The sequence below is a fragment of the Ylistrum balloti genome, unplaced genomic scaffold (genome assembly GCF_031769215.1).
Source record: "Ylistrum balloti isolate Yb309-2 unplaced genomic scaffold, AGI_CSIRO_Ybal_v1 Utg371392, whole genome shotgun sequence".
In the NCBI taxonomy this organism is placed as follows: domain Eukaryota; kingdom Metazoa; phylum Mollusca; class Bivalvia; order Pectinida; family Pectinidae; genus Ylistrum; species Ylistrum balloti.
Genome location: NW_026782733.1, coordinates 550,760 through 566,107, shown reverse-complemented (window position 1 = coordinate 566,107; position 15,348 = coordinate 550,760). Strand labels below are relative to the sequence as shown.

Genomic DNA, 15,348 nt, shown 5'->3' with positions numbered 1-15,348 from the left:
CTCATGTTCCATACATTGAGGGCAAAATATGAACAAAAGATATACATGAAAACGTCTGAAAAAGTACTTTGAGAACAAGACCATATGTTCTGGAATGGTCGTGTAAATCTTAGTCAATCCAAGTAAGTAATGTCAAGTTCCAAAGTAAGAACAAGGTAAAAACAACAGAACCACCAGGTATACTAATATATTATATGAGATCAACGAGGTGAAAGAGGTGTATCTTCTTAGTGTGTCATTAATGGTTATTTTTCATTTACTGAGATCAGCTGGATCTACTGAAAACAGACTTAAGGTGACTTTTGTACAGGTTAGCAATATTACAAAAATGAAGGAGCTAATTACTTTTAAATGAAATAGCAATACTTTGGTCTTGATCACTATACAGCCTGAACATTGCTTTCATTCATTGTAAATGAAGAGGTGGTTTAAAACGAAGATTCCTATAGCAATGGAACATCATCTGTCAATGATGTAAGCATAAGAAATTTTGATTTAATATCCCCTCGTGTGAGACAAGGGCGTAAAAATATTGATTTATCATATAATCTTGAAATACAAATCATAAATATCAACAAATCCTCCATTTGCAAATGTGCATTATACAAGTTCTATCAAACAAATCAGGGAATTCCAATTTATTGAAACTCTTCCAAAAGTTACAAATTCCTAAATCAGAGCTTTGCCTTCAATTTTGTGATTAATGATGTGAATTCCAAAGACAGCATGTTGTACAACTGTAATCTGAAGCATCAACATAGTTCCTATCGTACAGCATTGTCTGATAGTAACTGATTTAGTGAAACATTCTGAAACTAGTTTTACTCGTAAAACTGAATTAGAAATACAAATCTGTCTTAAGGTTTGTACATGTGGAAACGGTGTTTAAGAATAACAATCTATAGTTATATTCTGATTTTTATCATTTTTTTCAAAATAAATTTTTGAACTTATAATTTGTTAGTTGAACTCATGTAGATAAGATTATCAAATTAAACTGGCATCATTTTGATTAAGGTTGACCATGCTTTCAAGGAGGCTTCGAGGAAACAATATTTGACCCAAATCAGTTATTTTGAAATCTTTCCTAAAGTTCCTAATGGCATCTTTGTATGAAGTAGCAGAAACTGTTAAAGTCAGATTTCTAAAAAGTAGCCCAAATATCCATATTGACAATATCATCAACTCATCAGTCTTAGTCATGCAAAGAATTTGATATTTTGTTATATATTTTATGTTGAATGTGGCCCTGGGTTTTAGAGAATTATGTGAAAATTCAAGTTATTTTGATAAATTTCCAATGAGTTGCTGCCTTTTTATTCTATCCTCCCTTTCCTGATGTGAACATTTTATGTGGTACCTGGAATTTATTGTTTTTTACCCTAGTTGTCCGGAATTGCAGTGGTAATGTACTTGCCTCTCAAATGTGATTTCCTGATTTGGTGTGAAACAGTACAGGATCTCCAGCTTCATCATGTGGGTTTTCCCCAGGGTTTTAGTGCTTTTTCCTCCAACAGTGATGTTCATTGTATGCTTCTGTCAGGATCAACATGAATGATTGCTGTTCAGTTTTTTCTGATTTTTAATTCTTTAGTTTTGATTAAAGATTGATTATAAGTTAATATAAGTTGCTTTACATTGTTGTAAAAGTAAATATTGAAACTAGTCACAAATATTTCATATTTGTTGAGATAGATATTACAGTCATTGACATATTCTTTTTTATGATGAATCTCTTATATTACATATTTAACGATTTAACAACTTAAGATGAAAGTGTTTATAGTCATAGTGGAATGTATGTATTCTGTTAAATCCTTGTACTGTCAAACACTGGAGTCAATCATATGAAGAATTATGTTCCGTGACATTCTCTTCAGTGTAAAAGCAACATTTGGAAGCTGGACATTACCGATTTTGATTGTATTGATGAAGAGTGACTCGCCAGTACCATGAGTTTCAGAATAAATCATATTATGATTAACATTGTCTTCCCTGGTGGTTCCACAAGTATCTTACCCAAGCCTAAGTAACTTTCACTTCCATCATCAAACACAAAAAATCAATAGACATTCACTACTGATGCAGTTTTGGTTCACCATGTTGTAGAGAGTCCTGAAATGATTGTCTTCACACAAGTTTGAATGTGCAGCAGGAAGATGCAATTATACCTTGTTTTTAAAAAAAGAAAATTGAAGAATAATAGCTGCATTGTGGAACTGTAGGTAACATAATGAATATGACAAATATTTGAGTTTCAGATGATTTAGTAGATAAGTTTTAAAGTTAAGCCGTTCCATGCTATCAAGCTGACACTACTTATCTGGATTGGAAACCTACTTGTACATGTTTGGGATCTGCGTAATTTCAGAAATAAGCATGCTGTCAAAATTATTGGAAATTTGGATGCTGAATTAAAAATGAAGATTTTTCTTTTTTCGCCTTTTTTTTTTAGTAAATTGAATTATTGCATGTATGGAATTGTGTAGAGAAGTGGTGGAAGGATATTTGCTGACTTCACCGTTACATGTTTAATTAAAAAGTTGAATAGAAAGATTGTGGTTCCTTTCATCACTTTTTATTTTCATGCCATAGTAAATCTAATTGAGTGGAATATTCCGTGTTTAATTATTTACATTCAGCTCTGTCTAGGAGGTTGTACATTAAATGTACTTGAGGATATGCATACATAAAAAAAGGTAACCTTCATAACTTGTTCAATCAGAATCGTCTTTAAGCTAAAATGGTAAATCTTCTCAAAAAATCCATTTATGTCTTGCTGAAAATTATCATAAAACAATAAGTTGCACATTGTGGAAGGTTGAAATGTTAAAAAGTGGACATTTTTATACTTAATCTTTTGAAGTTGATTTGGTTTACTGCCCAAGCTTGGCATTGAAACAATAAATTCAACTCTGCACTGAAGCTTGAAAATAATGAATAATTTAAGCAGAGTATGGATTTTATAAAACATAGCACATGTTACATACAAGCTACCAAACACTGATATAATAATACAATGATGATTTCCTATAGAGATGAGTAACTAAGTGTTGTTCTGCAGCAAACTTTTTGACATTTGAATTTAATCGGCGTTTATTGCTTGGTCCCTGATTTTATGCCACGGTGTTACTATTATGTAACCCCAGGGTGTCGTGAGAGGTGTTCACTATCATGCTGAATCTGTCCGACTCTCGCCTCCTGCTGCCTGATTGGAGGGTGGCCTGGAGAGGAGCGGTGAATCTAGCACCGATTATATACATGTGGCAGTCTCACAGTTATAATCCCCCTACCTGATGTTATACCTCTATTGATTTCTATAGAGTTGGGCTTCCTCTAACTCTTTGATAAACCCTCAAAAGCAGGCAGTGTAAATGACAATTATTGCCGGCCTCAAGGTTCCGGTTTCAAACATTCTGCTGTAAATTTATTTCTTGTTATCGCAGTGTAGAGCTGCAGCAGTTCAATCGGGTAGTCTAGCGCTGCATGACTTTGTGATAGGACTGCTGCTTTTATTCATTATTTTTCTTTAAAGCAGATCTCAAAAATGCTAAGATCAACTTTCATTATTTGTCTATGTCTTGAGAGTGTTATGTGTTTTGCTGTCTCGTAATGGAATCTGTGACCTTTTGATATCAGCAAGGAGAAAATCAATAAGAAAATATTGTGATAGGATCAAAAAGGACATCAGTCACAATGTCAACAATTATTATAACTGGACATCATGTTCTTAAGATGATAACTATGTGCACGACTGGACATCCAGATCATGTGGTAGGAATATTTCCACAGACACTGATGCCAGGAGGACGACAGTATTACCATGGTTACGTGTGTGTCTAGCAGTGCTGACATGTGTAATGGTTAAGATATGGGACATATATTCCAGCCTTCTGTGACAACTATGGGTTAAATATTATTACACTGGTGGTTACTTTTTCTCCATTATTCTGTCACAGAAAATACAAAGGGAATCTGAACTCACATGAAGTGATTCTGAGGCAGTGCTTAGATATCATGTCAATGTAGCCAACAAGTATGGGATAATGTGACTATATTGTGACAAGGTTCTAATTGTGACCATACTGTTACACTACAGTGACAAGGTTTGGATGCATGTGACAATACAGTGACAAGGTTTGGATGCATGTGACAATATTGTGACAAAAATTGGATTTATGTGACAGTACAGTGACAAGGACGGGATTTTTGTGATAGTTTAGTGACAAGGATTGGATGTATGTGACAGTTCAGTGACAAGGATTGGATGTATGTGAAAATATGGTGACAACGTTTGGAAATATGTGTTTTTAATAATCCCATCTCAGACAAACATCTCTATCATTTGACCTACGAATATACACTGCACTCCAATTGTTTACTGAAAATACTTGATTGTTTCTTGAAATCTTGGATTTTTATATCATGACAACATGTACCTGTACAAGGATATATTTGGTGAAATGTTGCTCTTTGATGACATCATGGATATACTTTGCACCTGTAAGGACATCCAGATAGACTTTTCAAGGACATCCAGATAAACTTTGCATAAAGACATCCAGATAGACTCGGCATAAAGACATCAAAATATGGATGGAAAACTTGACATTTCAAAAAAATTCCCTAATGTAATGACCTCTTGATATTCTTGAAGATCTAAACATCGAAAAATAGAAAACCATTTGGTGACATTTTGGATATGAATCACTCTCTAGCCACACCTGTTTATATATGCAAGACAGATTAGATAAACGAATCCCAGAGAAGTGACTTGGCGACTGGTAGAATTGCTGTGTTATGGATTATAACAGTAACAAGATGTTACATGCTGTGTAATTCCAAATTTCTGAGGGATATATGTTATAACAACATAAAAAATACGTATACCAACATGACTTATTGTCAATAAAACTCAGACAGACTTGCTACAAATATAATTTTCATGATGAAAAAAATCAAAAGGCTGCATTCCGTTACAGACTTTGCCAAGAAATATGCCTGTTCACAGTGCACTATTACAGAGGAGGCAAGTGGAACACTGGTAGATACCTCTTTTAAATGTTAATTTTGATAGAGTATTACAGATTTCACAATTCAAGAAAGGTTGTTGCAGGAGGGATTTGGGTGGAAATGATGTACTGTGTATATATAAGTTTTCATTGTAGACTGTCAAAAGGCCAGAATTTACACATTATAGGCCTGCAGTTTGTCAAGAAGGATATTTCAAAGAGATCACAATTTTTTCTTTTTTGAGGGTTGGAGGGGGGATGATATTAAGCATATTGGATTGTATATGAGTGAACACTTTAGATTGTAGGGTTTGTGATCACTTTTGATTGTAGATTCTGTGATCACTTTACATTGTAGGGTATGTGTTCATTTTGAAATGTAGGGTCTGTAGTCACTGTTGATTGTAGGGTCTGTGGTCACTGTTGATTGTAGGGTCTGTGGTCACTGTTGATTGTAGGGTCTGTGGTCACTGTTGATTGTAGGGTATGTGGTCACTTTTGATTGTAGGGTCTGTGGTCACTGTTGATTGTAGGGTCTGTGGTCACTGTTGATTGTAGGGTCTGTGGTCACTGTTGATTGTAGGGTCTGTGGTCACTGTTGATTGTAGGGTCTGTGGTCACTGTTGATTGTAGGGTCTGTGGTCACTGTTGATTGTAGCGTATGTGGTCACTTTTGATTGTAGGATCTGTGGTCACTTTTGATTGTAGGGTCTGGTCACTTTTGATTGTAGGGTCTGTGGTCACTGTTGATTGTAGGGTCTGTGGTCACTGTTGATTGTAGGATCTGTGGTCACTGTTGATTGTAGGGTCTGTGGTCACTGTTGATTGTAGGGTCTGTGGTCACTGTTGATTGTAGGGTCTGTGGTCACTGTTGATTGTAGGGTCTGTGGTCACTGTTGATTGTAGGGTCTGTGGTCACTGTTGATTGTAGGGTCTGTGGTCACTGTTGATTGTAGGGTCTGTGGTCACTGTTGATTGTAAGGTCTGTGGTCACTGTTGATTGTATGGTCTGTGGTCACTGTTGATTGTAGGGGATTTGTGATCACTTCAGATAATATGTTGATTACTTTGATTGAATAGTTACTTTCAAAATTGCAACTGTTTCAATTTTCTCTTGGAACTTTTTATACACAATCTAGTCAAAGTCATGTGTCAAGGTTTTCTGGATGGCAGTGTATGTACCAATTAGGTGACGATGTCAGAGACAGCATGCGCACACACCAGGAAAACTTGTAAGCTTAATTATATCACCAAGAAATATTTCATCAGATGTAAAAAATTTCATCAACAAATTACATATGGCCTTGAGAAAACATAGTAATGATCACAATATATCCAGAATCATGAAAACCTTGGGTTAAATTTGGGACTTTGAGGGGTTGAAATTAACTAATTTTTCTTTATGTAAGCTAACAATGCTATAAAGCCTTGGGTGTCCTTTGTACCAGTAGGGGAAGTTTTAAAGTGATTGCTCAATACATTGTTAGCTTAAGAATTTGACAAATCTTTATCAAGGATATTTTTATGTATGTCAAAACTTTTAATCGGAGTCACATGTGTAAGGATTCTAGATTACTGTATAAGAATGAAAATCTCTGAAGATGCTTTTGATTTATGAATATTTCTTGGAAATCTAGTTGCAAGTCTTGAAGTACAAACTTCTTAAGCTTACCAGGTTTGGGAAGATGCAGAAATTCTCACACAGCTTAACAACCAAAAGTAACAGGCATATATGTATGCATGTAAGCATGGCAACCATCTGTTTTGGAAACCAGACCCTTAGAATGTTGTTGAAGCTGAGACAAATTACTGCTAGCATGAACTTCTTTGTACTACCTTCTCTACTGTGTGTGCTGTAGGCTTGTTGGACACGCTATTGTAGTATATTGGGCAATATTTATCAGAAGCTGAAGAATTCCATTGCTAATTGCTTATTGATCTGATGTTAGGAGTTATTTTTGAATGGCAGTAAATTGTATATGCAGTGTTATTGGTTTATTGGGAAATTTTGAAAAAAGTCCTTGTTTGAAAAAAATGAAACTGATGATTCCTCAAAGCTTTCATTTGAATATTGACGTCAGATTTTGGTAGGAGGTGTGATGTGTTTATTTCCTGGTTTTATCGACCTATGAACAGCCAGGGTCATACTCAGATTGGTTTAACATGTATAAGTTGGTGGGGACCTCACTGAACAACATACAGAAAGACTGTCGTGTCCACAGAAATTAGGGTGTTATTGGTTTATTGGGAAATTTTGAAAAAAGTCCTTGTTTGAAAAAAATGAAACTGATGATTCCTCAAAGCTTTCATTTGAATATTGACGTCAGATTTTGGTAGGAGGTGTGATGTGTTTATTTCCTGGTTTTATCGACCTATGAACAGCCAGGGTCATATTCAGATTGGTTTAACATGTATAAGTTGGTGGGGACCTCACTGAACAACATACAGAAAGACTGTCGTGTCCACAGAAATTAGGGTAAAATGTCATTCTCTGCAGGACACAACAACACACAACGGTTAAATTCTCAGATTCCTGTGAAATGCATACCTCAGATCTTCACCTCAGGTTATGTAAGCCAGTGCCCTAACATATTCAATTAGGGAGAAAATCATTTCAGATGTAATTCTGTCCACTGCTTTAATTGCAAAAAATAAGATTGATCTGAACATTGTTTGATGAACAGGAAGATACTTTTGGAATCATGAGTATGGAAACTAAATCTAATTAATGCTTTCTTGTATTCAAAAAACCCAGAATGCCAATATTTTGACTCAAGTCAGGGAACAATGAAATAGCATTGGTTGCCAGCAAAAGATAGGGTGTACTGATTACCAGATATGGGTCTATGGCTTTGCGAAGATGATTATTTACGTATGTATTTTTCAATTTCAGGTAACACATAATTACGCGAATGTACAGATAAATAACCAACATCGTCTATCTGGTCAGAGTTACGAGTCCGGCGTATCTTCACGTCAGAGCTACCACAGTACGTCAAGTTCCAGCGTCGGCAGTCTGGATCGTCTTGAAGAGGGCGGCTATAGCAGCCAGATCAACGTGGCGGAGCTCGTCCATGCAGGCCTGCCGGTAGGTTGAAGCCAGGAAAGCACCATAAAATGTTGCAAGGATACAGACTTTGTTTCAGACCAGTAATGGTCAATGCCTTGCACAGTTGTAGTAATTTGGTCTCTTTATTATATAATCATCATCTTAGGAACAGAAGTGAGAGCAATATTTTCAAAACTTGTAAGACCTCCTGTTGATAAAGGAGGAAATATGTTACATCAGCTGTCTTGTCTTCTGAGATACTCTCTGATTTTAATCAGGTTAAGTAGGAAAGTCTATTGAGTTATAATATTGTAGGATAACTATGGTAGGTGAACATTCTAGGTTTGTCTGAACCCAGTGGTAAATCTATCGAGTCAGTTATAATATTGTAGGATAACTATGGTAGGTGAACTGTACAGGCTTGTCTGAACCCAGTGGTAAATCTATTGAGTCAGTTATAATATTGTAGGATAACTATGGTAGGTGAACTGTACAGGCTTGTCTGAACCCAGTGGTAAATCTATTGAGTCAGTTATAATATTGTAGGATAACTATGGTAGGTGAACTGTACAGGCTTGTCTGAACCCAGTGGTAAATCTATTGAGTCAGTTATAATATTGTATGATAACTATGGTAGGTGAACATTCTAGGTTTGTCTGAACCCAGTGGTAAATCTATTGAGTCAGTTATAATATTGTATGATAACTATGGTAGGTGAACTGTACAGGCTTGTCTGAACCCAGTGGTAAATCTATTGAGTCAGTTATAATATTGTATGATAACTATGGTAGGTGAACTGTACAGGCTTGTCTGAACCCAGTGGTAAATCTATCGAGTCAGTTATAATATTGTAGGATAACTATGGTAGGTGAACTGTACAGGCTTGTCTGAACCCAGTGGTAAATCTATTGAGTCAGTTATAATATTGTATGATAACTATGGTAAGTGAACATTCTAAGTTTGTTTGAACCCATTGGGACGAAATGTATGGCTTTCCAATTTATTCCACTAGAAAATTGCTTCCCATTTGTATGGTACTTGATTGTAGGGAGAGTGTGTAAGGAGATTTCCCCCTCCATCAATTACCTGTGGGCCACCAGATGGCCTGGCTGTTAATCGATGCTACTATGTTGTTTGTGCTGTGGGAATGGAGTCATTGGTGGTGGTTGTAAACACATCAACAATTGTTTTTATTCCTTTCTGCCTCCTTCTTCAACTCTTTTGCATGTTACTTCTGTGCCTTTTTGTTTCCTCTTCTGTTTTCTGATTCAGGTCTATTCTTTTACGTCTTTTCCTTTCTACTTAATTTTCCTTCTCCTGTGTTTCAACCAGACTTCTAACGCCCCTCCCACCCCAACCCTCATTCTTCTTTGAAAACATTTGAGCTCCTGTACTTTTGAAGAGTTTACTTCATGATTTATTTTGAATTTTTACATATTCATTTTCCTTACTAAAAAACAATGCAAAAATAAAATAAGGTGTGGCATTTCAAATTGTGTGTGTGTGTGTGTTTTTATATATATATATATATATAAAGTCCAGCAGACATTATTTGTTGAGTATACCATGACAATTACCATCTCACTAAATGTCATGCCCTTTTGTCATACACAGGATCACGAAGTCTTGCGCTGCTGGCTTCGAGATCTGCGCTTTGAAGATTACCATGGCAACTTTTTGCAGGCTGGCTATGACATGCCAACGATATCTCGTATGACTCCAGAGGTGAGTTGATCACAGTATAACTACTCTTTTAATTCATCTACATCAAAACATGTTGTGGCCTTGTTTCTTATAGATAGAAAATCTATTTCGGTTTTCTATGAAATTCATGGTGTTAGAAAGTTAAATATTTATGTTGTTTAATTATCAGTCCAGCTGTGGTTGCTGTTCTGTAATCATTCTTTATATCATTGGACTTAGCAACCTCTGGAGAAGATCTGAGGTGCATGGTTTGATGATCCCTACTCAGGGCAGTTTATGTTTCTCAGGAAGATGAGAAATGTACCAACCTCATGGTGCCTGCATGCAGCCATCAGGGTTGTATATTCTTCAGCAAGATAATTAAGCCTAATTACTCCGGATGACATGCAATGGGCCTCCCATATGTTGTTCAGTGAGGTTGTTACCAGCTTCTACAAGGAGACCCTTCATCAGAAAATTACCCTGGCTGTTGACAGGCTGATAAACTATGCAAATATTTTGTTTCACTGTTCAAGCTCTTCCATAAATACATACCTCCTGATCAGTTTGAATTATTCTGTAGATTTCCTTTACAATACCATTTTTAAATAACACTACTGTCAGAGGTGAAAATAAATTTCACAAGGTAATTTTCATTTAGTTGTAACTGTTTCTAATTTAAACTTTTATCTTCTGTTAATTTTCCAATTCAGGAAAATTTCCTCTTTTGAAATCTTGAGGTGCTTTTGTAAGAGTAGACAGACAATGAATCTTCATTATCAGTAATTGGGTAGCCCAGAACATGTATATCAGTTTCGTCTTTGAGAATACACTCCTGAAAAAGTAATTGCCATGTTAGTCTGAGGAAATGAGTTGAGATGTATGGATAGGGGTTTAAAACATTTTATTTACCCTTATCTTGTGCCAAATTTGACTCCCATTTCTAACATAATTAAATCAAATTTTGTGTAAATATTTATAAGCATTTATTATCATTCAATGAGAAATGGGGTGTATCTACTATCTAGTTACTGTCAGCCGACAACAGGAAATAGTGGGTCATGTGACCTGCTATCAGAGAAATGTGATCCTGTCATGTGACTTACTATCAGTAAAGATGATACTGACACCATCTTTGATATAACCTCGGCTGATTGTTCCTGACAAGGCTTTGGGTTTTTTCCTCTTTTCGATGGGGCGGATATTTAAACATCATACACCACTCGTTTCAAGTATCGAATGTTTTTATTTAGATATTTGCAATATGCTGTCAAACTGATGTATAACTGATGCTTAATATTTTAGTTTGCTACAAATCAATTTTTTTGTAAAGGTCTTGAAATGATCATTGGAGAAGCGGAATTTTCTAACTGTAACATAGTTGCATGGGGGTATTTGTAAACAAAATCAACAGAATTTTGATTGGTGATGTGCAGCTGCTACATTCAATCATAAAAAAAAGTGAACACAAGCTTTTCTTTGAATTATGGAAATAATTAAGAAAATTCCAGTACCTAATGTTTGTTGTAATAAAAACTTCAAGAAAAACAACCCATATTTCATTAACTGACTTTCTTATAAGATATAATATAAGATCTTAGTTTCACCTATGATGACTCCATTTTGTTTGTTTTTGTTACCAACTTGAGTTTTGTTCCACAGGATCTCACAGCTATAGGGATAACAAAACCTGGCCACAGAAAACGTCTTAAGGCTGAGATCGCGCGTCTGAACATCCATGATGGCATTCCTGACCACAAACCAGTGAGTAAAATGGTGCACCATTACAATGATACCAAGCAGTGGGATTCTCTGTTTTATTGAAATTAATCACTATTGATTTTGAGATTGAGAAACTAACTGCTAGAATAACTGCATAAATATCTTCATTTGGCTTTGAAAAGCATGTCATGCAAGCTTAGTGTACTAGCAAAAAGGCAGTAATAGGATTTCAATGTTGACCTAGATTTGACAGATAAATGGATATTTTCAATTGATTTTGTGCCGCACCTTGTATAACAGACAGGTGCAGATTAGATGTTTGCTAGTGTTACAAATATGCCTGTACGAACCCAAGTAAAGATTTTCGCTTAACAAATCCAATTTGCCACCAAAAACAATTATCTAATGCTGTAATTTCCACTATAAATTTCTCCATTATGCTCTTCCTTAACTTTAACCTTTTCATTGTGTGTGCAGTTTCAGTCATGGTTTTCCTGTTATGTAAATAAAGTATACAGTTTGAAGCATAGAAAAACACAAAATAAAAGCAGTATATCAGCACTTTTCTACAATTTGATTGTAAACAAAGATACATCTTGAGATTTATAATGTTTTTTCATCTTATAATTGATGTAAATGTTCAAGGCAACAATTATATAATCCAGCTGTAATTTGGGACTTTTATAATTTTATCTCGTGATGATTTTGGCTATAATTCAATAATAGATGTGATATACTAGGCTTTATTTTAGTATTAAATTAGTCTAAAGTAACAAGCTGCTAAATGCATTTCCAGTTGACTGTTTTAAAATGTTGACTGATATTATGTATTCCTTTAGTTCGAGCATTGTTCTAGACCATCAAATACCATAAAGGTCTTGATTTTTTTCAATTAGTTCCATTTTTATTTGGCAATGGATTTAAATGAGCAAAAAATAGATGTAATGCATCTATAGAAAAGACCATAGTTCCTTTAATGACTTGTATGAGAAATATGTCCTTTTTGTTTCAAGCATTGATAGACCTGTTTTACAGTATCATAAACCATGAGTTACATATTAAAAACCACGAATTACATATTGAAAACCATGAATTACATGTTGAAAACCATGAATTACATGTTGAAAACCATTAATTACATGTTAAAAACCCATGAATTACATATTAAAAACCCATGAATTACATGTTGAAAACCATTAATTACATGTTAAAAACCCATGAATCACATATTAAAAACCCATGAATTACATGTTGAAAACCATGAATTACATATTAAAACCATGAATTACATATTAAAAACCATGAATTTCATAGTTCATAAGGAAGACAGATACAGATTTATAATATTTCATAGGATTATACATTCTGGTAGTTATCTAGTTACAAGAACAGAGTTAATAGAAGGAGGCATGCAGGTAGATTCTATAGAAAATGTCTATAGAGTACACCATGTAATTTGTTCTCTGTTGAATAGAATTGACTGAATAACAACACTAATAGTTTTTTAATATAATAGTATTATTAAACAAAGTCCCCATCTTCAAGGAAAAAATTCAGACTCTTGAAATTGTCATTCTGTAATTTGGTTTCACTAAGAAAGAAAGGAAACTTTTCTTTGAAGTTTCAGTGCAAAACAGACTGAAATAAAATTACCCTACATATGCAGAATATCACTGTTAAGCTTCCATTTTCAAGTGATTCTAATATTTGCTATTTACTCCTTGTATATCCATTCATGTTTTCTTTTATATAAAATATTGGAACCTAATAAAAACTGTTTATAGAAAGATTTTGCTCAGCCAGGCTGTCAGGTGAAAGTATTAACTGTCTTTACAGACATCGGTTATGGAATGGTTACATCTGTTGAACCTGGAGCAGTACCACGCCACACTAGTGAACCAAGGCTACGATAGTGTTGACTATGTCACCGACATCACCTGGGAAGACTTGGAGGAGATTGGCATTCAGAAACTTGGTAAGGTCAGACCTAATAATAGGTCATAGATAGGTCATTCTGGTTCATACTAAAGGAAACAAAAATAGGTCATTCTGGTCCATCACCAAGGAGACAAATATAGGCCATTCTGTTCCAGACCTAAGGGGACAAACACAGGTCATTCTGGTCAGATTGTGCTGTATGTGATAACCATCAATAAGCCCATGATAGGTAATAAGCCTGTCCCCATCTATTGAAGTTATCATTGTCCTGTAATAAGCCATCCTCAATACTCCAGGGGTTACAATCACTTTCGCTCTCTGCACCCTTGTAAGAAATCTTGGCAAAATTGAAGGTTCCATGCGAGACATCTAGTGGACAAGACAAAGACCAGTTTGATCCTTTGATGTGTATCAAACAAATCTAATCCCAAGTGAATTCAGAGGTCACATAACTGTATGTTGTAATTCTTTTGATGTTGGGTGTCACTTCTTTGTAATCTTCAAAGAAACATATCAGTCTGTGATTGGTCAGTTTTTTCTTCCGGATCCAACCAAATTACTTCACTTGTGCCTTCAATTTTGCTATATCATGTTCCAGGTGTGTAGAGTGCGAAAGTGATCATAATCCCTGGAGAATCGAGGATGGTAATAATCCTACCCCATTCTTTTTGTTCTAAGTAATGTTTTGGTCCTTCTTGGTTATTACAGATTACACTGTACCAAGCATTATATAGTGTCCTTATTGTAACAACGCCAACATGGCGTCCATTTGAATAGCGGCACAGTTCAGACAAAATTAACGGACATTGAAATTATGAAAATTGATTTATTGAATTATAGGTTTGTGCACCTCCCCATCTAGATCTTGACTCTTTCGGTCACCTTTGATTTTCCTCATTTATAGAAAATTTCATGTTTTAAAATGATTTATTTTGCTGGAATAACAAAAAATCTCTTCATTATGGCTTTTTGTTTTGAGAACTGAGTCGTTGTCTTCTAGTTTGTCAAGCTGGTTTACCTCATTTTTGAACACCAAAATGATCTGTTTAATTTTTCTGTTCAGCACAGAATTGCCTGACTTAGGCACAGAATGTTGAAAGCAGATAAAAATAAGTGGGGAAAAAAGTTTGAAGAAAAATGCTCAATTTTGAATTGAAGAGAAGTCTGAAAGGAATAGAGTGAGATTTGACAATTCTGTGGCTATAGAGATCTTCTCTTGCTGTGCCTGACAGACTTCTCTCTGTTTCCATAGTGATCAATTCCATTTTCTTTCCCAATAGAATACTGAAAAAATGGCCACACTTGAATCAATAGGAATGAGACCATTTTGGGTTGGCTCCATTTTGTGCTTTCAATTGAAGAATGAATTGAAATTGGTAAAGCACTCTCATGGCAGGTATTTGGCAGACTTGCAGCAAAACTGTTCTTGTTACATCAGAACTAAGCCCAAACTGTTCATCCCATGAATCATGAAAACCAAATTGAATCACAGTTTTTCTTTCTTTTTGTTTTCTTTTCTTCAATTTTTATTACCTTTTATGAAATTATCTCTCAAACTGACATTCTCAACTTACTGGCAGATGGTTTTGAAAGTTAATGTAAAACTAAGTGTTTTAAAAGTCGAGATGAATTTTTTGTGTTTAAATGAGATTCCATGTCAAACCCAATATTATCAGAGATGTAATTTGTTAGTCTCATCTGTTTTGTTGACTTGGTTGGAAATATATCCCTATCAGTATCCATGGTAACCTTTACTACTTTGCTGGTAGGATAGGTATACAAAAAATTCACCTGAAGTTGGATTTGACTGTGATGTGGTATATATTCTTCCCACACAAATGAGTATGTGAAGGATTGAAGTAGTGACTCTCTTTGACAACTATGTAGGTCTCCAAAGGAAGACTTTATGGAATGTGATTGACTTTGTTGTTGATTTTAATTGAA

The 15,348-nt window shown here is 35.0% G+C and overlaps 1 protein-coding gene and 1 long non-coding RNA gene across 2 annotated transcripts in view; both read left to right on the top strand.

Moving 5' to 3' along the window:
* The window catches only part of LOC132562314 (uncharacterized), a 491,282-nt gene that overhangs the window by 248,658 nt on the left and 227,276 nt on the right, over nt 1–15,348 (top strand). The window lies entirely within an intron of this gene.
* LOC132562315 (caskin-2-like) overlaps nt 1–15,348 on the top strand; it is a 149,601-nt gene that overhangs the window by 125,849 nt on the left and 8,404 nt on the right. The window contains exons 12-15 of the mRNA XM_060227054.1: nt 7,906–8,100; nt 9,676–9,786; nt 11,407–11,508; nt 13,303–13,441. Coding sequence (XP_060083037.1) covers nt 7,906–8,100; nt 9,676–9,786; nt 11,407–11,508; nt 13,303–13,441 — 547 coding nt within the window. The remainder of the gene's footprint in view (nt 1–7,905; nt 8,101–9,675; nt 9,787–11,406; nt 11,509–13,302; nt 13,442–15,348) is intronic.